Source organism: Saccopteryx bilineata, chromosome 2 (genome assembly GCF_036850765.1).
Source record: "Saccopteryx bilineata isolate mSacBil1 chromosome 2, mSacBil1_pri_phased_curated, whole genome shotgun sequence".
Taxonomy (NCBI): Eukaryota; Metazoa; Chordata; class Mammalia; order Chiroptera; family Emballonuridae; genus Saccopteryx; species Saccopteryx bilineata.
The window spans coordinates 247749460-247774285 of record NC_089491.1 but is presented as its reverse complement, the minus strand read 5'-3'; the positions used below and the strand labels follow the sequence as shown (position 1 = coordinate 247774285).

Below are 24826 nucleotides of genomic sequence, written 5' to 3'. Positions count from 1 at the left end.
GACGGTTGGCTCAGCGGTAGAGCGTCGGCCTGGAGTGCGGGGCACCCAGGTTCGATTCCCGGCCAGGGCACATAGGAGAAGCGCCCATTTGCTTCTCCACCCTCCCCCCCTCTCCTTCCTCTCTGTCTCTCTCTTCCCCTCCCACAGCCAAGGCTCCAATGGAGCAAAGATGGCCCGGGCGCTGGGGATGGCTCCTTGGCCTTTGCCCCAGGCGCTAGAGTGGCTCTGGTCGCGGCAAAAGCGATGCCCCGGAGGGGCAGAGCATCGCCCCCTGGTGGGCAGAGCATCGCCCCCTGGTGGGCGTGCCGGGTGGATCCCGGTCGGGCGCATGCGGGAGTCTGTCTGACTGTCTCTCCCCGTTTCCAGCTTCAGAAAAATACAAAAAAAAAAAAAATTAAAAAAAATTAAAAAGGCTGAAAAGACTCAAAAGGCAGCACATTCATACTTTAATGTGTATAGACCCACACCAATGGCTAAGAAATACATCAAAGCCCCAGTAAAACCTGGCTTGGGGCCAGCAGTTGCAGAAAGTCAGCCTTGCTCAGCCACCAAGTCCGAGTAAGTCCAAGCAAAGGCGGCTTCAAGAGGGGACACCAGTGCTGGCATGGCTGTGGTGAAGAGCGCCTATGCCCCCCAGGGCCTCTCTGCCTAGGCCTGGCATCACCATCACCTTCCATCCCACCTTCCAGCTCCCTCTTCTTAGCACCCTGCTATTCCTCACCACCTTGTAATTCCTGTGTTGGCCATGCCTGTTGCCATGTCCTCAGGCAGGCCACGGGCTCCCCCAGGGTGGGAGGGACCTAATGTGGTCACAATGACCAGTGTCCAACATGAAGCTCAGTGTGCAGGTGCCAAATAGCTGAAAGTGAGTATTAGGGACACATAGGTGCTTACCATCAGCCTTCATCCCAACTTGGTCCCAAAGACCCGCTCTATCGCCCTCTGATGTGGGCAGGGCCTTATCCCAGGGCCTGGCAGAGCAGGCAGCCCTTGGCCAGAGCCCAGATTCTGTTTCCCAATCTTTGAAACAGTCCTAGCCCAGAGCAAAGATGACACAAATACTACTGCCATCCCTTCAGTGCTTACGGCAGACATGAACAGTCAATTACCATGGCAGACAGAAACAGTCAATCACCACACTCAAGAAGGGCAGGATAGGAACAGCTGACAGGAGACAGGGAGAGGCAGAGTGGCACAGAGAGGGCCAGAGAGAAACAGGGAGAAAACCAGGAGCAGGAGACAGGGAAGGAGAGACAGGGACAAGAAAAGGACAAGCAACGGCGGTGACAGTGGGGAGAGTGGCAGGCAGCCTCCTGCAGGCCCAGTTATCAGAGCTGTCATTCCGTGTCTGGTGGCCTGCCAACACAAGGCATGGTGGCCTACCAAGAGTTAAGGGGGATGGGGACTATGTCACCTGTGCCACAAGCAGTGCCATGTCCTGAGCCCTGGATGCAGGCTGAGTTTCCTTATCCGAATCCAGAGCCCCTGCACAGCCCACCAGCCTGGACACAGTGATGCTTAGCCAGACCTTATTCCTCCCACAGCCAGGTGGCAGTAGGTCCCCAGCTTCCACCAACCAGCTGGCAGCTCCCCAAACCGGAGGTCCTAAGGAACGAACATGAAAAGAGTGGGGTCCCTGCCTGTCTCCTCTGTCATATAGCCCACAGCACAGGACACTAAAGGCTTGAGTCTGTGGCTACCACCCTCGTGCCACCAATTGAACACATTGCTGACTAGGTCAGGCCCCCCACACTGGACATTCAGTGACACTGAGGATCCACAGATCTGGGTCAGCTGAGGCTCCTACACAGATGGCCGAGAGCTGTGTTGGGGACTGGGAGCTTGTACTGAATGGACAAGAGTGACTGGGGGCATTTTTACAAGCCATCATTGCTCTGTAAATTCCACCACCACAGCGAACTCTGACAGACTGGGTGTCAGCAGGACACATCTTTGCACCATACAGGAGGTCTTTGGGGACACAGGGATCACTAAGTTTCCTGCTACACTTTTCAGCACCACACTCCAGCCCCACCGGATCTGCGATTAACAGAAGAACCCACAACACAGGTAATGCCCAAGGCGATGGGCCAGCACATGGCATCCCGGCTGTAAGCAGGGCAGTCAGACTACTCGGTGACTTGGTGGCTGCTTTCGCTCTACAACTGCAGACTCGTGTGGCTGTGGGTGGCGGACCTTATGGCCTACAGAACTGAAACATTTACTCTCTGTCTTCACAAAGTCTGCTGCTTGCCTCAGTGCCCTCCTCCTGGTGCTCTGGCATGTGGGCTGGTGGCTTTAGTCTTCCCCTGCAGCAGGACCACCCTGAGCTAAGAACAGAGCTGGGTGGGCTGTGCCAATTACAGACACTGCTGTGGCAGATGTCCAAGTCAAGGTGGGTGCAGAGCAACCCAGCCAGCATCCTGGTCAGTGGGCCCAATACAGGCTCATCCTTGGAACCAGATGTCAAACAGTGGCTGCTGTTCACACTCAGGACATCAGTGAATCTAAGCAGCAGTGACAGGAGGTCTCCAGTCCAGCCCTGTCCTGCCCTGTCCAGTGAGGGTGCTGTGCCCACCCAATGAGAGGCTAACTGGAAGCACACGTCACTCAGAGCCACGGTCCCTCCCTCTGTTGAGCACACTGACCCAGACCAACAGGACACTCTATTGTTCTGTGTGAGATGTCCCTAGGCCAAACCCAGGTTACTTACCTGCCTCAAGGGAAGATCAGCATATCCCAACACCCATCCTGCTGACTCCAGCTCCTGCAGGGAAACCAGAACATCTCGTGAGGCTCACCTGCCAGCCTGTTTCTTCCAGATGCGGCCAGACTCCCGGTTGGGCACTGTCATCCCTGATCCCAAGGTTGTCCCGTGGTAATTCTGACATACACAGTTGTGGGCACTTTCATCCCCACTTGACTAGGACCACCCCATCTGTAGTTTGCATCAGAATACCATGGCCTTTTGTGTTTCTAACGCTGTTGATTGCTGATTCTAGAATTGTGGACTGATAATAATATCTATCTCCCTTTCAGAAGGCTGGGTGTGCTTTGTGTTGATAAATGGCCCAACAACGAGAACTCCCACATCAGTGTCCAAAAGGCTCACGCAGGGTGTCACAACCCTCTAAGGTCTGTTCCTCCTACTCCTCACTGGGCTCTGCTCCCCCCACCCGTCCTGTGGGACTAGCCACCTGCCTTTTCTGAGGCTCTCTGAGGTCAGCTCAGCTCAGCTCTTTAGTCCTTGGGCCCAAGGGGATGAAGCTATGGTCAAGGGCCTTTCAAATGCCTGCAGAAGTGGGACAAAGGACTCATGTGGCCTCCTGTCTTGTCCAATGAACTGGGGGACACATTCCCTCTTGTATAGAGCCTGGGGATGTTGCCAGTGTCTGTGTCATGAAAAAGAAAACCAAGGTGGCAAAGACAGACAGGGAGGGTCTGGGCCCCAGATAGGAGGCCATCTCCTATGGGACATGGGTGATGGGAGCTCTCTACCTTGGCTCTACGATGTTTTCCAGATTGTTCCAGCCTCTGTCCAATCTTCCTCTGTGGATGTGGCCCATTTGGGGCCCACAAGGTGGGTCTCCCGCTTCACTGCAGCCCTTTCATCAAGGGGAGGGGCTTCAAGTCAGTAGGGATCATGGGGTTGCAATCAGGACACTGGGCAGGGAAGAGCAGGACCCAAAATGGGCACACGTGCATATGATGCATGTACACACACGACCATGTGTGCTTGGGAGGGGAGGCGTGGACAGGAGTCTATCTGCCCACTGATGCCCTCCTGACCATGACCCAGTGCCGCTGTTCCTGCTCCAAGGTCTGAGCCTCAGGGGTCAACTTTTGCGCAGAATGTGACGTTTTTAGGACACTTCAGTTTTTGGCTTAAATGTTCACACAGTCTTGTCCCAGAGAACTGTGTGTCTTTTTCTTATCAGTTCTGATAACCGCCAGCCTCTCTCCATCAATGGCCTCATGAGAAGCCTCTTAAAGTGCTGGCTGTGCCCCATCATCATAGATTCTCACTCGACACCTGGGGTCAGCCCGATGCCCCATTTTACAAATGGAGAGACTGGGTCCAGGCAAGGCAGCGCTGGGCCAGGATTTGAACTCAGGTCGTCCTGCTGCTAGGACTCCCCCAACTCACTCACTGAGTCAGGAATGTGTGGTCACAAGAACAATGTGTTCTGTCTTCATGGGGCTCCTTCCGGGCCAAGAAACCCACAAATGCAGAGGACTCAGCAGTAGACACCTGTGTGGGGGTGGGGACATCTGCAGAGATGGGGTCAGAGGAAGAGCCTCCCACAAATGGAGGGTGGAAACAGAGGGAGTGGAGGGGCATGGGGGAGCAGTGTTGTATTGGCTGGGGGGGACAGAGCCTAAAATTCTGGGCAGTGGACAGATGGACAAACAGACTTGAGATATAAAGTAGAAACAATGATGAAATTTGTAACACAAGGGTAGGGTGTACCTGTCATGAGCCCTTCTCACCACCCCTTGGTCTGTAGGTGCTGGGGTCATCTGCCAGGCCAAGGACCCTGTACAAGAGCCTTGGGGTCAAAGAAGTCACCAAGCCCCTTATCAGACATACCTCCAGCCTTGGAAACGCTTGCTGTATCTCCAGCTGAGACAAGAGCCCAGCCCAGTCTGCAAGGGCCAGCCATGAGCCAGAACAGCAAGCTGTAGACCTGCAAATATCTGACAAGAGGCAGCTTTCATGGGCACAAACGGAGTCCAGAATAGGTATGGGGCTAAGGCTGGGAGGGCTGGGCAGGTGGCTTGGGGCCACAGTGGGTGGTGAGGAGCTCAGGTGAAGGTCCAGCAGGCCTGCCTGAGAGCTCACGCTGCACTAAAGCCTCGAGTCCTGCTGCACTACAGCAAGTCCCGCTGAGCTCTTCCAAGCTGCTGGTCACTCTGGAACTTGGTGCATCGTGAAAAGGCTCCCCTTTTGGTTATACCTTTTCATTTTATAGAGAGGAACACCGATGCTGAGAGAGGTGCAACCCTGCCCTGAGCAGCTGGTTCAGAGTCTTCACCTGGACCCCTCGGTGATAGCAGGGAGGCACTGGGGCATGCAACTGAAAGAGTCCTCACTCCAAGGGCTGTGCAAGTGCAGGGCCCATCCTTTAATGCCCTTGCTCGAGCTGGTGCTCAACCAACCTCCATCCAGACCTCAGGTCTCCCCTGCCTACACCAAATGTGGTGACGGGCTCTGGGGAGTACCGAGGGGCCTCGTTCTGGGGATCCTTGCCTATTCTCCAGCGGCGCTCCCAGAACAGGCAGCCTGGAGAAAGAAGTGCTCTGGCCTCCCTACCAGGTGCCTCTGGGAGGGTCGTGGGTGGAAAGTCTTGTGTGCCATGGTGGTCCTGGGTGCCCTCTGGTGGCCACACTCAGCTTGCTGCTGCTTTGCTCTAGAGCAGCGGTTCTCAACCTGTGGGTCGCGACCCCGGCAGGGGTCAAAGGACCAAAACACAGGGGTCGCCTAAAGCCATCGGAAATACATATTTTATTTAAAAATGTATTGTATATGGCCTGACCTGTGGTGGCGCAGTGGATAAAGCGTCAACCTGGAAACGCTGAGGTTGCCGGTTCAAAACCCTGGGCTTGCCTGGTCAAGGCACATATGGGAGTTGATGCTTCCTGCTCCTCCCCCCTTCTCTCTCTCTCTCTCTCTCTCTCTCTCTCTCTCTCTCTCCCCCCTCTCTATAATAAATAAATAAAATCTTTAAAAAAAAAAAATGTATTGTATATGTATTTCCGATGGCTTTAGGCGACCCCTGTGTTTTGGTCCTTCGACCCCCGCCCGGGTCGCGACCTACAGGTTGAGAAACGCTGCTATGGAGCAAGGGTCCCCAAACTTTTTACACAGGGGGCCAGCTCACTGTCCCTCAGACCGTTGGAGGGCCGGACTATAAAGAAAACTATGAACAAATCCGTATGCACATTGCACATATCTTATTTTAAAGTAAAAAAACAAAATGGGAACAAATACAATATTTAAAATAAATAACAAGTAAATTTAAATAAACAAACTGACCAGTATTTCAATGGGAACTATGGGCCTGCTTTTGGCTACTGGAATGGTCAATGTCCAGTTCCATATTTGTCACTGTTAGCCGTAACAAGTGATATGATGCGCTTCCGGAGCCGTGATGCGTGCGTCCGGCGTCACTGGAAGTAGTACTGTACGTGAGCAATGCCGTGCTTTGCGGCGCAGCCACATACAGTACTCCAGGGGTACTTCTCTCACTGACCACTAATGAAAGAGGTGCCCCTTCTGGAAATGTGGTTGGGGCAGATAAACATGCGGCCCGCAAACTGTAGTTTGGGGACCCCTGCTCTAGAGGCTGCTGGCCCCTCAGGGTCCACGGGGAGCAGTGAGAAGGCCTGTGCCTGACCCAGGGTGGGGGAGGGAAAAAAGAGAGAGCCATATAGGTGATATGGTTGTCCACCAGCTCTGGGCTCATTTTCTGACCTATGATATAGGTTAAGATGTGCAGCCCATTCAGTTGGGAAGGCCTATGAAAGGATTCCTGACCCTTATGCTAATTTAGGGGCTCTTGCAGAGTAGCTCAAGACCTCATCCCAATCTTTTTTTTTTTAAGTTTTTATTTTATTTATTCATTTTTAGAGAGGAGACAGAGAGAGGGACAGAGAGAGAGAAGGGAAGAGGAGCTGGAAGCATCAACTCCCATATGTGCCTTGACCAGGCAAGCCCAGGGTTTCAAACCGGCGACCTGAGCATTTCCAGGTCGACGCTTTATCCACTGCGCCACCACAGGTCAGGCCTCATCCCAATTTTAATAGAAGCTAGCAGCAGAAGAACAGATGTCTTCCTCCAATTTGAGTGACTATAGGGGAAGTTCCCAGAACTCCTTGTGCCCCTCCAACACAGCCCCCCCTCCAATCCCACAGTGCTTGTAGAGCTTGTCATACCTTCTCTCCGGGGTCCTCCAACCCAACTCTGCCCCCTCACTTTATCTGCTGAGGCCAGGTCAGGTCACAAGGCAGACGCTAGGGGATGGCTGAGGCTCTGGCATGCCTGGTATCCTTGCTCCCTCCGCTGTGCTTCAGTTATTAGCTCCTCTTGGAGGAAAAGAATTCTGCGGTTTGTGTCTCCCAAGTTTGTCTCTTAGGGTGAAGGGAGCACAATGAACCTACCCTAAATCCTGTGCAATACAGGAAAGGAATGGAGATGCAAAGGGGCCCCTGGTCTAGAAAGAGACCCGAGGGGCTAACCCTGGAGGGGGTACTATGTAGTCCAGGCATGGCAGGGGGTGGAGGCAGCTCTAATTTGGTAGCCTGAGGGGTGGGGGCTGAACCCAGTTCATCCTAGAGAGACTTGGTCATCAGGTACTGGTGTCCTGCAGAAAAACCAGTGAGGAAAAGCAAGGTGGGGCTGGCTTAGCTGTACTCACGTGACCCTCTTCTCCAGGCCAGAACCAGAGTCCTGAGCACAAAGAGTGCTTTGTGCCCAGCTCTGTGCTAGATGCTGGCAGGCCAGACTTGTGGGGGCAACAGAGAACAGACATGGTACAGTGGATGGGACAGGGCACGGCTGGGAGAAAGCCATAGGCCCAGCATACTGGGCAGAGGGTTATGAATGTCCCCCATATTCAGCACTGTCCCAGAGATACTTTGAGCACAGGACAGAACCTGCTTGGGACATGCAGACCTCTGGTGGCAGCCTGGATCTGGGAGTGGAAGCTGAGGGGCTCCCTGGTGTTGTCCTTGGGGCAGGTTGCCCCCACAGGCACTAGGCTGCTCATCCCCTCAACACCTGAGTTTGTAAGTTCTGATGTGGTGTGTGCCCTGCAGAGTGACATGGGTGACAAGGGGAAGGGGCATGAGCAAGGGGTAGCCGCCTCAGGTTACATTAAGAGTCTGTCTTAAAGAATCAAACCTCTATGGGCGAGTTCTCTTTTCCCTGTTCCTATGTCTGGGTCTAAAGTGAATGAGAACCGGAGCGATACACTCTGCGTAGGTTAGAAACGGTGTCTTGTAAGTACCCAATATTTCATTATTAAAGATTACAATGGAAGGCTGGGGAATCCTAGGTTCCTCGCCCCAGGCGACACCTCAGAGAACCCGGACCGAATAACATTTCGGGTGCGGAAGACGCGGTTCCGCTACGGACCCGGTATCCCACACCGAGGCGCCTCATGGGGAATGGGGGTAGTTGGTAGGGGGCCAGGTCGGGGCACCGCGCAGGGACCCCTGGCTGCGTCCTCTCCCTTGTCCTCTAGGCGGCAGAAGCAACGCGGCATGGAGACATCCCCTTGGCCACGCTGTGCTTCGGCGCTTCCCCGCGGCGCACAGCCCTAGGAAAGTTCCCCCAGCCCCGCCGCCCCTCCGGCGGTTGGAAAGTTTCCGTAGCTGCACTGGCAACAAGGCGCCGGTGTCACGCAGTGCGGGGGACCAAGCCAGTCGGGCAGGACCCGGAGGCCACGCACAAAGGGACTGTCCCCACCAGTCGAGGGTTTTGCGCACCGCGGCGCGGAGGAGGTGCGGCTCGGGCGGAGCCGGGTTTCAATACTCAGCCCCGACCCCGGTCCAGACCTAGACTCCCAGCCAAAGACCCCGCCCCATGCCGGCCCCTGCGGGGCCCGCAGTTACAGCTCCAACCTTTGGCTCCCTGCGGACCCCGCCCTCCGGTCCCACCTACCTGGAGCGCGGAGTGGGCGGCTCCGCAGCGCGGCCCCCGGCCCCAGAAGGGCGTCCCCAGGTCCCTGAGCGCGCGAGACGAGGGGTCTCCAAGGCGCGCTGTGGGTGGCTTTTCGCCGGGCCTCGGGTTGTACCTGTGCTGGGGGAAGACCCTCCTGGGCCCGCGCGCAATCCCCGGGCCAGCCCTCGCGCCCCTCGCGTGGCCCGTGCGCAAAGCGGGCCTGGCCAGCGACTCGGCTCTCCGCCCCGCCCCATCCGCCCGCAAATTTTTCCATTGGTCGGAAAACCCGGCGCGGCCCGGCCACCGGCGTCGATTGGTCGGGCTCGGAAAGACGCCGGCTTGCCATTGGATCACCTGGATGGCCGTCCTGACCGATACCGGCCCCCTTGTAGAGCGGCGGAGGCCAGGCACCTGCCGGGACCGCTGCTGTGGCGGCGCCTGGGGCCGAGGGGCCATTTCCTCCCGCCTGCCTTCGAGGACGTCCCCGGACCGTTCGGCCCCGAGCGGGGCCCGGCAGGACTAACGCCCCTTCCCCAGACTCCGGTGCGTTGTCCGCAGCATGTCACCATCACCACCTCCAGTTCGCAGGTATCCTTCACTAGCGCCTGCCGTTCTCCAAGCGCTGCGTGCACCGTCCTCTTGTCCATATCGAATTGTATTCTTCACGTAACCCGCGAGGGAGAGTTCTGCTATCCCATTTTGCAGATGGGAAATTGAGACTCAGAGAGCTTCTCACTTGTTTTAGGTCACGGAGGCTCAAACCCAGTCCATCTGATACCTGAGCCTGGGGGCTCCCATCCTCGTAGCCCCAGGGTTCCCATAGCAGAGGCAGGGCGCAGCCTTGGCTCAGAGAGGTTGTCGTGGGTGAATGCCTACAGGGTTCCCAAGGCAGGAGGGACCCCTCAGTGAACAGGGGATTTTCCTCTACCATCAGGCTTGAGTCTGCAGACACCTTGGGTGAGCCCACCTTGCAAGGCCGCACGGCACCAACCCTCTTTCACCTCCCTCATCCCACCGCCACAGATCTGGACCTGGGGAGGAGGAATTTGGGCCTTTATTACGACCCCCCCCCTTCCACACACAAACCCCCAGTGTCCTATTTTCTCCACCCTTTCCTGGAGTCAGAGTAACACTGTGGAGTTCAGCCCTCCAGGTTGAGTTTACCAAAGGTTGTATTTTCCTGCCAGGTGGAGAACAGCCACTTGGTCCCTGGAATGACACAGTGCACAAATGTGACTGTGAATGGGACTATAACTCTAGGCCAACTCTATTCTGTGGTGGTGGTGGGGATGCTGTCCATTGGGGTTGTTTCAAGAGGTTCCTGAAATGGCCTCTTAAACACTGGTCCTGGCTTATTCTTGGTTCTAAGCCTTTACTGCTCTGGTTGCACCTAGAAAAGACCAGATCCTCAATTCCCCACGGCCACCCAGAGAGCCATAGTGTACACAATACTGCAAATGAGGGGACCAGACATTCATGTCTTATACACCCACGTCGGGAGCCAGAGTGTTCACTTAATAGTTTCTTGGTCAGAACAAAGAAAGGGAAATGACTTGGGGCTAGAACTCACTACTGGTACCACCATTGGATCCCCATGTGCCTGGTATACATGGCAAATTGACCCCAGGAGCCTTGCAAAGCCAGGCAGCCACCACCAATCAAATGGCATTGGAACTTGAGGTGACAGCCATTTGGCACCCTAGCACAGAGATTTTGCTCAAAGCTCTGGGTGGACAAAATGAAGAATCCCTTTCTGGAACATGAAGGCCCCATTTGGCAAGACAGCTCTTGTCCCATGGAGCCACATCATCAATGACATTCTGGCCTAGCTGCCAGACTGGGGGTTCTCTTTCCTTTTAAGAGTGGATTTAATTAGTTCAACATTCACTATGGATCTCACCAAGGCATTAGGCCCTGGTTCTCCTGGATCCCCTCCTCTTTAAGTGACCTTATAGTCTAGCATCACCACTTCCCACACACAGCACAACTGGCTGGACTAATGAGATTGTGCACCTAAATCTGCCCAAGCAATTGCCTCTCTCCCTACTAATTCCTGACAGGGTTCCAGAGACCCATCTGCTCCTGAGCTGGATCACCAGGACATACAGAGGATCAGGGTAGGCAACGATAGTTCCAAGAAGACTTGGCCACTGTCTGGCAGTGGGCTCAACATGGCTCAAGCTGCAGGTGGGGGCAAGAAATTCAGAGAGCAGGAAGGCGGCCTCCACCACTCACTCACTCACTCACTCACTGCCACAGGAACCAGTATAGTCTCCTATCTCTCACTCTCTCTACTTGGCCACTGGCTAGCTCGGTAGGGACATCCCTGGGGCACGTGAGGAAAGTGACAAGGAGGAAAAAATTTCAGCTGGATGTCAGGAAGAACTTTCCAATAGTTTCAGATGTTCAGACATCAAAAGGGTGGCCACATAAGGAAGTGAGTTCCCTGTCTATGGATGTGTATAATTGGAAGTGGGATGGCTATGAACTCCTTATAGCCCTGAGACCTCAGGGCTCAGATGCCCACCTCAACCTATCTCATTGGTCTTGCCTGCTTCCTAGCACAAAATGCCATCCAGACTGGAGTGACAGATCAGGATGGAACTTTGTGTCTTGTTGGGTCTGCTACCCTCTGGAGTGACAGATCAGGATGGAACTTTGTGTCTTGTTGGGTCTGCTACCCTCTGGCCATGAGTCTTTGGGCATCTGAAGTCCTCTGTTCCCATGTCTGCAAAGAGCTTCTGTTGGGTTCCAGGAGGAACACAGATGAGATGACAAAAGAGTGTGATGCGACCGGTCTTAGGGAGTGTCATGACATTCTGGCCTAGCTGCCAAACTTGGGGTTCTCTTTCCTACATTTAGAAGTGATTTAATTAGCTCAATGTGTTTGCTAATTACCAGCTAGGCCCCTCCCCTTTCTGAGCTTCAGTTTTCCACAGGGTATCACTGCTCTGAATCAGTGAATCAGGATAAAAGAACCTAGGTCTTCAGCGCTGGGCTGTGAAGCTAATCTAGTCATTACCAATTGCCACTTTTTTTTTTTTTTTTTACTTCAAGCAAGCCACATAACTGCTTTGAGTCCTGTCTGCATCTGTAAAATGGGATGAAAGAAAGCTGAGTTCTGAAACCCTGGGTTCAGAGTGCTTAGTACATTGTTATTATCCTTAATATTACTACTATTCTTGTCATAATTTGCTGAGTGCCCACTTTGGAGCAAGCCGTCATCCTGAGCCTCTGATTCTCCACTTTCCCTATACTTAGGCCCCAGAACGGGTGTGGGGGGGTGCTGTCAGGGAGCCCAGTGCCTCTGTCCAGTTGTGAAGGCCTCAGTCAGTGCCCTTTCATGGTCTCTTGCTCACTGGCTTACCTAGTACAGATCCTTGGGGCCTGGACCTGCAGAAGAGCAGCCTCCAGGTGGACTCAAAGATTAGGGTGGCTGGTTGGGGCAGGAATGCTTGGTCCAGGATCTGTCTTGAACATGGCAGGGATGTCAGAGTATCAGGGTTGCAGTGGAGAAGACGGCCAGGTCCATAGGCCTAGACTGGATGGACGCAGGGAGAGAAGGACAGGGCCTGAGGGGCCTTACTACGGAAGTGAGCATCCCGTAGTATTTCCAGTGAGGGCCACCGGCTGGGTAGGTGACAGATAAGCTCAGGCCACGGCCCTCTATGGGTCCTCGAGGGCATGAGATTGGCGGCGGCTGCAAGCAGCTGCGATCTTCTGCGAGCGTCCCCAGGGCCGCGGTGTGAAGAAGGCTGGGAAGGCCACCGGGGTCACAGGCCCTCAACACCAACGAAACCTCGAGGCTTGGTGCAGCCCTAGGGGCCGGACTCCGGGGGTAAGGGGCTGCAACCCTCTAGCGACAGCGCAGGTAGCCAACCGTACCCCAGGTTGTATCGCGCTGCCCCGCCTCTGTCCGGACAGCCCAATGGTGAGCGCGCAGATGGCTTCAGGGGCGGGAACTGGGCGGTAGCGGCAGCGCGCGGGCGCGGCACCCGGAAGTTGGCTGCGGCGGAGGCGGTGAGTGCGCGGCTTGCTGCCCGGGCCTGCGGACTCAGCTACCCGCGGGGTGGGCCTGGGCACGGGGGTACGGGGCTCTGGAGACGCGGGCGCGGAGGGGCAGGGTTACACCTCGCCGCCCTGCCTTACTTTTTCCCTTCCTGAGACGTGGAGTGGAAAGCAAGCGGCCGGGTCCGGGGAGACCAAATCAACCCCGGCAGACGAAGGGCCCCACGCGTTACTGAAAGGGGTTTCCCGTGATTCCAGCCCGGATGAGGTGCGGGGGCCACTAGCAGGCAGGCTGGTCTCGCTGCGGGGAAGCAGAGACTGGCGGTGGCCGCAAGATGGGTAGGTCATGGTCAGCTATGGAGCCCTGAGTCACGCTGCTGCCTCCCTGAGGTCTGCTGTGGGCAGCGGGTTGACAGCTGATGTATGTCTGAGTAGGCAACAGATGCTGCGTTATTCCTGCGCCTGGACAGGGGCCTTCCTGGGGTGGCTGTGGTGGTCAGACCCTCCCCCAGGGCATGGGGGGGGGGTTGGGTAGGGCTGCACCCAGGGCAAGGCCTGTCCTTTTTGCTAGCTTTGAGATCCTTTTCTCCACTCCAGCACCTTTCCCACTTCCCGGCTTAATTCTGGGCCACAGCTAGAGAGAAACTGCCCTTGAACCAATCCCTGAGCTTCAGGCCCCTACCTTCCAGCAGATATGTCACATGCTCGGTACAGGCCTGGCTTGTCATCTTGCTCTGGACCTGCTGACCACTGTTTTGTTGCTGCTGTTTGGGCTCAGCACCCTCTTCCATGAGGCAAATGTGACATGGTGGCAGCTATAAGGGTCATCTCCAGCTGGTACTGCTGTGGAAGTGCTTTCTCACATTTGCTTGGTGGTCCTCTTGGCAACCTTTTGAGGCAAGTGTTCATTGGTCCAACACTTTTTTTCACAGTGAAGAAAACTCAGGCTGAGAGGCAAATGGTGTTCCCAAGGTCACTCAGAGCCAGGGCCAGCTCCTAGTGCCTGTGCTCCTTCTGGGTCTCTTTCCCAGGAGCCTTCCTGCATCAGGTGACCTGTCAGGTGGGATGGTGGGAACTGGAGAAGATGGTTGTGTTGTGTTGGCAGATGGACACAGTAGAGCCTCTGTCCCCTTGCAAACCCTCTTTCTGGGATCCCAGTGTTCCCGTGGGACAGAGTGGATTGCTCTGGTGCTTTCATCCTCAGGTCCCTGACCATTTACCCCAGTCCCACAGCTTTATATTATGATGTGTCTACAGACTGTAGGCCCTTCCGAGCAGGTCACTGCCTGCTCCAGCGTGTGGTGACGACAGTCCCTCTTTGGATGCAGGCAAGTCAGCTGAACTCTCTGGCTGCCTAGGCCTTGAGCTGTTATAACCACCTCATGCTTACTTTGTGCTTTCATTTGAGAGCTGTCCTTTGGTTATGTTTGCCCATGGGTGTGACCATGGTCTGTGTTCTTGGGCCTGGCCTCTGCACTAGAGGGAAGTTCTCTGAAGGCACTGCAGGTGGTGCTGCTGAGGAGTTCTGTGGAGAGATGAGGAGACCCCAGAGCCTGTCTGGAGAGGAACAGCTCAGGGTAGGGAGGCTGGGAGGCTTCTAGAAATGGGGCTACACTGACACTGATTCTCCAGATGTGTAGAACAGGGGCCATTCTTTGCTAATACATCAGTCACATGAGGACGGCGCTGCAGAGCCTGGCATTTGTTGGCCTGGACCATGAGGTTGGATGATGGGTTCCATGAAAATAAAGTCACCCCAGAACCACGGAGCTGCCCTTTCAGGTTAGATTGCAAAAATAATATAAGCATGCTTAAAAATAAAACAGGCCGACATCCATCTTCTGCTGCCACTTGGGGTTTTCCATTGAGATCTTAGGGACCATGCCAACTTTAAATGCTTGCTTTCATCTTTTTTTGAGGGGTTGATGGAGAAGGTGGCCCCTTCCTCTTTTGTTAATCATGCAGGCTGCAGGGGCCACTAGGAGGCCAGGCTGGCTTGTAGGAAGCTGAGTGTTCCTGCCAGGAGGGGCCAAGTTGCAGGGGCTGCATCATGACTGGAGCTTTCCTTAATGCTCACTGTGTCCCTCATTTGTGCTGCTCCTTTGATCTGTGAAGGGTTAACAGCACTTGGTGTGAGGTTGAATTAGTGCTCCTAAAACATCTCGAAGATCTAAGGAGAGAGTATTTGTCACGGTGAAATGCCACTTAACAGTTGAAACAACAAAGCATAGATCCAGGACTCCTCGGTCCCTGTGCAGTGGGGAGGGTGGAGCATTGCAGTGGGCTAGCTGCTTAGAATATTTACAGACGTCAGAGGTTTCTCAGCCAAGGCCTGGAACAGTGACACTGCCAGTGACACTGTGTTCCCATGTGTGTTTACCTCTTCTGCTGGCAGCTGCTGTGAGGACTTCAGGCGTCATATGAAAAGAGCAGTTCATGCTTTGCAGCTCTGCCCCCGGGAGCTATAACAGGGCGAGTGAGATGCAGGGTGGGGAGGAGGTTTCTGGCTCTGCAGCTCTCGTGTGTAAAGCCTGAGGGATCCCATCCTCTCTGCACAGCTCAAGACTAGGTGGGTAGGCTGGCTAGACTTACAAATGTATTCCCAAATGTGTAAAGTGCTTGGCGTAGTGAAATGGGACCTGACTCTAGGGACCGGTTATCTCTGTCCAGAGCCTTAGAACGTATAGCTTGGCAGGACACTGATATGATGTGAACTGGGAGCCTCACTTTCCTGAGTGTCTCAGACCCCTTTGTTCTGGGTTGTGGTGAAAATGCTTCTCCATTCACTGGTGTGCGTCCCTGCTATTCATTGCTGCATTCTGACCTGGTGTCTCCCCACTGACAAGAAGCCGTTTGCCTTTTTAGTTGGCAAAGGCAAGTGCCCTGTCAAGGACACAGGTCTTCCTCTCCCCTCTGCCCCGGTGGTCAGGTATGGACTTGGTCAGTGGGTAGCATTATTGTGCAGAATTCACAACAGTCCAGCAGTACTTGGTCCCTTTTTTGAGGTATTTTGAGGCAGGGCTGAGTCTGTTCTTGCCCAATCTCCTGTGAATAGCCTCTTCTTCCAGCCTTTCCTGCCTTATCCCCCTCCTCCAGCACAGAGGAACATTTCAAAGCTAGTGGGGAAGGAGAGCTGCATCTGTCCACTTGCTTCTCTCATAGGTAGCTTTTGGCGGTGGGCAACCCATTTTATTTCCCTGATGTCGAACATGACTATGTTTTAAGCATCTAGTTCCATGGATGGGACAGTAAAACCAGCCTCGCAGTTACTGTTCACACGAGGGTATGGAAACCATCGCCAGCACATAGCTATCTCCTTCTTGTCCCTGAGTGTTCTGTATACCAGGTGGCTCTGCCCTGACTTCTGCCGCTGTGGTTGACTCTTGCTCATTTTTAGCCTCTGTGTAAGTGCTGAGTGGGGCCCTCCCTCCTGGGTGGGGTCTCTCTACCGCTCTTTGTTCCCACTCTGTGGATTCCAGTGTGGAAGGGCCTGGGATGATTCTCAGTTCCAGGCAGCGGGCTTCCTTCCCTCTGTTTTTTTCATGGGCAAGGGCACTGGTGCAGCACCTGGCGTGGCTGGCAGGGGTGGGCATGGCACACTCAGTGAGAGTTTTAGAATACTGTATAGCCAAAAAGAAGACTTGCCCTCCAAACACTAGAATACGTGCTGAAGCTGAGAGACCTGGTGACATGTGCAGGGCCCTAAGGGGCTGTCTGATAGGGTGCCCAGGTATGGGGAAGTTGGACAGAGTGGGGGCCCTGGAGACGAGGAAGCATAGGAGTCCATCTCTCATACCACCCACTCAGGCAGACCCTGGGCAGATCTGAAAACTAAGCCAAAACACAACCATACAAGGAAGTCAAGAGAAAAGGGCTCTTATTTTGGGACAGAACAGGTAACTTCTGTACGGGAAAGATGGGGAATTCACTGTAAGATAATGGCCGTTCTGATAGGCAGTGGCACAGGCAAGGCTGCAATGCAGGGGAGGGACTAGGAAAAAACATTTGCAGCTCATGGAGCAAACAGGGATGCCTGTCCACACCACATCAGCTGCACTGCAGATCAGGGTGACAAAGGCCCCGGATTGCATACCCAGATCAGTGATTCATGGATATGGGCCTGCTTCTAAGGGATGCCAAGGAAACTGTGGTGAGAGCATTTCCTGACATTGCAGGAGGGTGAGCCGTGGCAGGGCCAGACTGGCACTGGATGTTTGGAGAGAGTTGGGTCTGGTGTGCTCACCTGAGAGCCTCAGCGTCTGACTGAGCCATTCTGCCTCCTGGGTTGCTGTCCTAGGAAGGTCCTGAGCTCATTTGCAGAGCTTGTGCACCAGACTCCACCCCCCAGGAAAGCGAGCAGGCTGGGGACACTACCCCTTGGCCAGGATGGACCTGCATAGCCAGTCATGGGGAAGACGGGTAACAAAATCCTGCCTGTGAGATAACCCTATACCCATACTTTGCAGAGAAAGATATGGAAGCACATGACTGGCCACAGATAAGACTTTTGCTGGATGCACGTATTTGGAAATTTTCCAGATGAGAATGTGCCCTTGGGTGACCTGGGAGTGGGAACCACCACCATAGACCCTGCCAGCCCCCAGGAGCTGCTGGTAGGCTGGGAAGAAGGGGGAGGGGGAAGCGCTTGGTGCAAATGCTGGAGGAGGTGGTGCTGGTAGGCACCAGCTTGGTGGTAACAGTGCATGATGCCGTTAGTCCCCAGGCAGAGTGAGGCAAGCAGCCAGGTAGCATCTGGAGATAGGTGGGTGACCACCCCCAGCAGTGCTGAGGTCTGCCAGTCCTCCTCTGGGTCCTTCCCCATCTGGGCTGGCAGTGACAACAAGGCCTGTCAGTGGCCCTCAGGCCCCTTAGGCCTTCTTTCCCAGTGGCCTCTGTGAGGTCGATGGCTCACCTGCCTTTCACCCACCTGTCTCTGTGTCAGGTGTAGGGGCACAAGGGAAGCAGATCCTTACTGTTGGTCAGCAGGCTGTGGACCTATCCACCAGGGTGCTAGGTTTTGTCTGCTATGGCCCTTACCTGAACCACTGTGGTCGTCGCCACATCTCTTGGCACGTTACCCTGACCTGTCTTTGTCCAGGCCTGCTTGCTTGTTTTATTTTCTTGTTGCGTTGTTGTTAGATGCCACATGGAGTGCGATTTGAAGCTTGACTCACTGAAGAGCCTGATCCTTCTGATAGAGGCCGTTTACCTGGCTCCACCTGGCTGTTGGGAACAGCCCTGTTGGTCCTCTGGGAGCCAGGGGAGCAGGAAGGAGGTACTGGTTGGAGGGGTGATTCAGAGGCAGTGGGTGAGCAGCAGGACGAAGCCGGCCAGGAGACTCTCAAAAGCGCTATCAGCAGATGGGCTGTCAGTGCCTAGAAAGCTTCTGTTCTTTGTAGGCAGCGCCAGTGCATTGAGAGTAACTGGTGCCAAATCCGTGAGCCACTCTCCTTGTTTTGAATTACCAGGTGGTTAGACCAGGGGAAAGCCGGCTTGCTGAGCTGTCATCTGGGAAGACTTCCACTGGCTTTCTTAGAGAGGATGGGAAACTCTTGGCTTTGATTTGAAGGGGGCGCTTTCCTTTTGCTTCACACTTCACAGGCCCTTTCTCCTGGGGCTCAGGTGTGCCCAGCGATTTCAGGGGCATGTGACAACTGCTAGCACTGCTTTGCACATGTGGATCTGCCCAGGCTGCAGGTGGGAGGCCCTGGCAGAGATGTATACTCAGGCTGGGGCAGGCCACCTCAGGGGCCAGTGTTTCCTTAGCTGTTTCCAGGCAGGTGAAGGTCACAGCAAGAGCTCCAGACTGAGTGACTGGTGAGCAGTGGTGAGTGGGCAAGTGTGGGGTTTGAGTACATTGGTTTCATCTGTGCATGTGCAGCCTTGTGTTCCTACCAGCCTGAATTGCAATCCCTGGGATGGGGACCTTTGTCACAGTCTCAGTCTACACTGGACATTGTTGGAGAGAATGTGCTTCCAGAGCTGCAGCCTTCCTGCTCTAGGCAGGACTTCATGCTCCCCTCTATTCAGTTCCAGAGAAGTCCTGGGTAGTTTATTAAAGCAGAGCTGTCACTTGGCCAAGTACACAGAGGTCACTATTTGTTTTGTATGAAATCTTAGTGGTTACAAAGATTCCCTAGCTGTCATGTGCAGCTAGCGGAATGTGTGTGAATTGTGAACATGGCATTGTAAAGCAACCATGGTGAGGATGCTTCAGGGGCAAGGGGGACTGCCGACAGCGGCCGCCTCCCCTCCCCAGTGGGCCCGGAGCAGCCCAGGCCACAGTGCGCACCCCTTTGGACCTCACATTGAACAGGAAAGGACATGCTTCCTGCAGTGGTGAGAAGGAAGACACCTCTCTGTGGCTGGCTCTATAGCCTGCTGCTGTACAGCGGTACGCCCGGTGTCTCAGGCACTTGTCAGGAGCCACCTCACAGGCTCCACTCTAGCTTTTCACGTGGATCCTCTAGACTGCTGCCTACAGAGCCTCCCCTCCTTGCCCTGGGCCACTCTCTGGGGTCTTCTGTCCCAGTGAACCAGTCCTCCTGTGTGTGAGGCAGTTGTACAATAAAACAGCACCCCTAGTGGGACCACCCATGGACACAGTGACTTTCCACCATGGCTGGGGTGGAGCTGTCTGCCCATCACCAGCTTTCCCAGGGACTTCTCATACCCTGGGGAGGGCTGGCCACAGGAAAAACAGTGAGGCCAGTGGGGCTGTGTAAGAGGTCTACTGGCTTCCCAGGGTTTCCATGATGAAGCTGGGTAGAGCAGCTTTTCGATGTGCCAGGGTTGTGCAGATGTGCAGGTCCAGTGCTGGGGCATCCTGGCCTTCTAGGGGGATGCCTGGGAGCAGGTGTGAGGTCAGGGTGGCCTACTTGACCCCAGCACCACACATATGCGTGCTCCTTCACTCCGAGTGCAGCCAGTAGGCACCCTGCCAGTGAGCCTTCCGTGTGACTTCACGCTGAGGTTTCAGTGAGAGGACATAACACCTGTAAAGTGTCCAGTATGCGCCCCAGCTGTCCCCTTTGTTGCCCTGTGGCACCCAAGGCCCAGCCTTTTCTGACTCAGTGTGTCACTAGCCAGAGAGCCAAGTTCTGTGGGAGACCCTCCTCACTGTGCCCTGTGTTCTCTGGCTGTCATCTGGTTGCCTGGAGACTAAGTGAGGGGAAGGGAGGGAAAGCAGAGGATGGGCCTGTGACAGCTCAGTGCCTGCCATTAGACATGGCTGGGTGCACCTTACTGTTGTGGTCTCTTTGGCTTGCTGGGACAAGCAGCACCTTGGGCACAGGACACAGAGGTGGGACATGGCTTCTTGCAATGCTCAGATGCCCCTGTTAAGGCCCATGGCAAAGTTCCTGGTCAGATCCTCTGTGACCTATCTGCTTGCCGTGGGCTGGCTCTGGTCACCCTGCCCTCAGGAATGACCCCAGAACCTGCATATCCCTTACTTCTCAGGCTTCCACGGGCATGTGGACATTCTACCATAGCCTGTGCCTATGTCCTGAGCCCGGGTGGAGGCAGGAACAGGTGGGGCAGGGGTGTCACTGAAAAAGGCAGGCACGCTTCTGCCAGGGATGCTGCCTTCCCCTACAGATTTTACCAGCTCAGGTGTCATTCAGGTTGCGCTCCTCCCAACAAACAGATGCCACCTGACAAGGATAAGCCCCAGCCTCACCTGGCATGATAGGACCCGTTGATGCCCCTCCTCCTCTGCTGGCCATGGAGCTGTGGGAAGTGGAGAGGAGCATTTTCTCAGTGGACCTCAGTAACCAAACAGGCGTGATGCTGTTTGCCACTGTGGGCAGTTCCAGCCACCCACCTGCCCATCTGACCTGCACCCAGTCTTCAGTGCAGTGACTGGGATGACAGAGGCTGTATCCAGAGCTTGCTCTCAGAGCCTTGAAAGTCAGCAGGGGTGACAAGGTAATTGAATGAGCCAGGATGTCAGGGAGGAGGACTTCGCCATGCCCTGGAGCTCTGTGGTGGACCTGGGTAGGAGCACTCTAGGAGACGGGTCCTGCACCCATGGGACCTGCCAGGTATTTGCCAAGGGAGCATATCTGGTCCAGATGAAGAGTGCTGGGGGTGGATGGGAGGTGAAGCCAGGAAGGGGAGGGGCCAGTTAGCTGTACCTGGTGGGTGGGCAGTGGGCCTGGCTTGAGTGGGGGGTGAGGGATTGGAGAGAAAGGCAGTTCCTGATGGTCCCCTCCCCAGGGGCTGGCTTTCCTCTGGTCCTTCCCTCCCAATGACTGCGTCTTCGTCGAGGCTGCAGCCCTGGGCTCTGTGCCCACACCTCTGGCACCAGGCTGCCTGGAGACCCATTGGTGGTAATTCCTCAGACCACAGACCCCTCCCTGTTACATCTGGAGGGCTGGTCTGCCACTTGCCTGAGCCAGCTAGAACTGTGGGGGCCTGCAGCTGAGTTGGGGGTGTGGGATCTGTATATGGCCTGTGAGCATCAGTGGGCAGACCAGCCCTTTGCCAGTGGCCTCACCTAGCGGTCAGGCATGCAGTTCAGGGAGGAACGCGGTAGACCAGGGCACACATGATGGCCTCTTCCTCTGACAGCCCAGGTGGCACGCTCCTGGTGGGGCAGCCTTCAGAATAGCTTTGTTCCGGTAGGGCTCTGGGCCAGTGGGATTTCAGCAGGGATGGGCTGGCAGGGCTCCTACCACTGACTACAGCAGCCTGGGTGCCACAGAACCACCAGCCAACCTTGCTTGGGGCATTCTTGTGTCTGAGAGAGACCAGATTCTCGGGGGTGGAGGGGCCTGTGTCTTCTGTACTGGATTATGGTCAGGTGGCAAGTGCTGAGAACCCTGTTAGCTGTAGCTGGTGGGTGGAACACCTGGGGTCCTGGGAGGTCCAGCACACTTCCTGTCTCCCTGCACACTGTTCTGGATGATTTTGCTGTGTCATATCATCAGCTGTGTCTAAACTGCTGTTAAATCCACTGCTGAATTTTAATTTGTGGTTACCTATAGCTTGCACTTCTGAAAATCCTTTCTCAATGCTTTGTGAATCTCATTTTCTCCATAGATATTCCCAAGCTCCCCTTTTCTGCAGTCAGAGCGTGACTGGTTTATAAGACATGTGGGGATCTCTTTCTGCTGGTTCTTCTGTATGGCACTTTGTTTTGTTACGTGGTTCTTTCTGACTGTGCACCGTTCTTTGTCCTAGAAATTATTTGTGAGACTTCTGGGATGACTGGGATGAAGGTGAGAACTTTGGTTTGCTAGGTGCCCAGGGGTACTGCCAGTGTGGGAGCCCCTCAGACTAAGTCTTGGCTTGAGGGTTCCTGGGCCCCAGTATGGCCCTGGCTCCACTCGTGCAGTTTCTCAGGGACCTCTTCTACTTATAGGCTGTCCTGAGGCCCTTGGGTGGCTGTGGATAAAGTACTCACATCCTGCAAGTATTGCTCTTTGGGGTTCCAGCTTCCCTTGAAAGGTTTCCTACTAGGTCCCGTGCCAGGGAGGCCCTGGATTTTGTCTTCTGTCCCTCTCCATTCTGAGCCCTTTTTCCTAATAAGTCAGTGCCCCAGGGCAGGAATGGCCCCCAGACTCTGCTTTTCTCCCCTTCTGGATTCCTGTGTTCTACAAGATGTTGGCTAAATCCTGCATGACCTTGTTAGCTCTTGGCTGCTGTTAACATGTTTTCACAAATTTCTCAAGCATTTTGAGTTATTTCTTTACCAAAGGAATTGGCCCCACCAGACTGCTCACAAGAATTGGGGTTGTCAGGCACTCCTGGAATGATGACCCCAGCGGGCACTACCAGGGCACTCAAGCGTGGGAACTCCTGTCAGCTTGGGCTAGTGGCCAGTAGCTCATCTCACCTGGCTATGCATCCTCTAGCACCTTGCCCATTTGCTAGTCACCATGGCGACACCTCACCTACACAACTATGGGCTTTAGTGAGGGCAAAGGTTTGTCTCCTGTGGCCATCACCAACGCTCATGCCTTCAGGGGCCACGAGGAACTGAGGCTAAATCCTGGTAGGGGTCTCTCCAGGGCTTGTGTGAGACAGTGGTTGAGTCAGTCCTTCCCCCCTCACTCCCCACCTCCCACCTTGGCCACAGAAGTGAGTGGAGTGATGGGAACATCATGGCTTGTCCATGAGAGGGCTCCAGCAGTCTTCAGAGTGACTCGCAACTGAGGTGTATTTGTGGTGCCAGCCTTGGGCTTTGGCCCCTCCTCGGCTCTTCTGCTCTCTGTGGCTGTAGTTCCTGCTTCCCGTCCACCTGCTCATGGGGTGCTGGCAGGGTCAGTGAGGTGGGAACGTTCCCTTCTATGAGTCCTGAAACAGAAAAGGTTTCATTACAGAGACCCAAGAACCAGGAGCGATTGCATCACAGAGGAGCTGTCATCACCACTATTCATCTGCTGTGTGCAGGCCTGGGGATGGGTCTCTTCTGGAACTGTGGGGGCCTGGGCCTGAGGCAGTGAGCTAGAGCCCTCCCTGGCCCATGTCTGCAGGGGGCTCTGTGCTGGAGTCCCACCCAGCAGGCTGGCCACCTTCCCTTTGTGGCTGCTGAGGCCTGGGGTAGGGAAGCAGTTGTGGCAGAGTAGCCATGGCTTATATTGAACCCAGAGCAAGGATGGGCTGGGTTGAGCATCTCTCCCCTGCTCCTGCCCCCCGGGGAGGGCCCAACTCAAACCTGCTTTACAGATGTGCTCCACTGGGTGGGGTGCAGGTCCTACTCTAGCAGGCACTGTGCCCTTAACATCCTGGGACAGGCCACTGCAAGGACACTTCCTAACCCCAGGGTACCCCAGGCTAAGGCACTTGGAGTTCAGTGGCCTTCTGTAGACAAACATGCACAGGCACATGCATAAGTGCACATTGCACATATAACCACATATGCAGATGTATTCATGTATTTACATATACACGTAGATCTCTCAGCCTCATGTATGTGTACATACATTGAACACATCTTCCTCCCCCCCCCCCCCCTTGCTCATCAGGCTCTTCTGGGAGCATCTTCTCATCTCCCTTCAGTACCTGTACAGCTTCTTTGCTGCCTGTTTCCTGGCTGCTGGTGCTGGCTCTGTCCTGGGGCCATGTCCCTAGCTTGTAACACACATGTAGGACTAAAGACCCTCATAGTCACCTTGTTTAGGGTTGGTGGCCTTGGGATCTCATCTCAGTTTTTAACACATTTGTTGAAAAAGACCTGCTAGTTTCAGAGGCCCCAGGTGAGGGCTCTGTGTGTGCCTCGACGCAGGCAGGTGTACACTGAATCTTCACACATCAGCGCCTGCATTTGTGTCCATGTCACCAGCACGTGTACTTTGCCCCTTGTCCCTTGCTGACGGGTATGCAGGGCCCTCCGGGTTGTTCACTGCACTTGGGCTGTCATGGGTGGAGGGCATGTGGCCAGGGCCTGTGGTAGACATTGCTGCAGAGCATTCCCAATCAGATGTGATGTGACCCTGCCTGAGTGGCTCGGGACTGGAATTGGTGCTGTTGCCAGGGGAAGGCATGGGTAGTCTGGGTTTGGGGCACAGAGCAAGCTGCAGAGCCTTGCTCCCAGGCAGGTGTGGGCCAGCTTGCCTGCTGCTGCTTCAGCTGTGCTTGTGGTTCTTGCTCTTGCTGCTGCTTTCCCCTCTAGCCGCTTGCCATCCCCATTGCGGTCCAGGGCCAGTGAGCACTGCAGGCATCAGGGTGGTCTGGCCAGTGCTGACGAGTATGGTTTAGGGAGATGGCTGTGTAGTGCTGTTGAATGTCATGGTGTTGTGTACATGACTGGCACATCCAGCAAGGGTCAGGGGCATTTCAGAGCTGGTTATGTTCCTGGTCAGAGAAGGTGCAGGTGCAGGGAAGGTGGTTCTGCTATTTACTCAACTCATTTTTTTTCCTTTTCCTGCAGACTCTGTGACCCCTGTGTGAGCAAAGCCACCATCGGGACCCATGTGCATCATTTTCTTTAAGTTTGATCCTCGCCCTGTTTCCAAAAATGCGTACAGGTAACTCCTTCACTCTGAGTCTGCCGTCATCCGCTCAGCCTCGGATGCCCCACAGTCCTCAGCCTCTGTGTAGTCGCCCCAGGCGTGGAGGCATGCTGCTGCTGCTGCCCACGGCAGAGAGAGTGCGGCCCTGGGACGAGCTGCACAGGCCTGGCAGTGCCCTCTCAGACATGGTCAC

The 24826-nt window shown here is 54.9% G+C and overlaps 2 protein-coding genes across 11 annotated transcripts in view; one reads left to right on the top strand and one right to left on the bottom strand.

Annotated features, from left to right (window-relative positions):
• Positions 1-9123, bottom strand: part of ARVCF (ARVCF delta catenin family member) — a 52051-nt gene extending 42928 nt beyond the window's left edge. For all 3 annotated transcript variants that reach the window (XM_066259837.1, XM_066259838.1, XM_066259839.1), the window contains exons 1-2: positions 8666-9123; positions 2714-2767 (exon numbers count right to left, since the gene is read on the bottom strand). In XM_066259837.1, coding sequence (XP_066115934.1) covers positions 2714-2767; positions 8666-9121 — 510 coding nt within the window. In that variant the 5' untranslated portion in view covers positions 9122-9123. The remainder of the gene's footprint in view (positions 1-2713; positions 2768-8665) is intronic.
• The window catches only part of TANGO2 (transport and golgi organization 2 homolog), a 36105-nt gene continuing 20402 nt past the window's right edge, over positions 9124-24826 (top strand). For 3 of the 8 annotated variants that reach the window (XM_066259843.1, XM_066259851.1, XM_066259850.1), the window contains exons 1-2: positions 12741-13012; positions 24552-24648. In XM_066259843.1, coding sequence (XP_066115940.1) covers positions 24593-24648 — 56 coding nt within the window. In that variant the 5' untranslated portion in view covers positions 12741-13012; positions 24552-24592. Of the gene's footprint in view, positions 9254-12636; positions 12686-12740; positions 13013-14324; positions 14456-15217; positions 15243-17139; positions 17287-24551; positions 24649-24826 lie in introns of those variants that run through there. The other 5 variants (XM_066259846.1, XM_066259847.1, XM_066259848.1 and 2 more) reach the window with 5 other exon arrangements.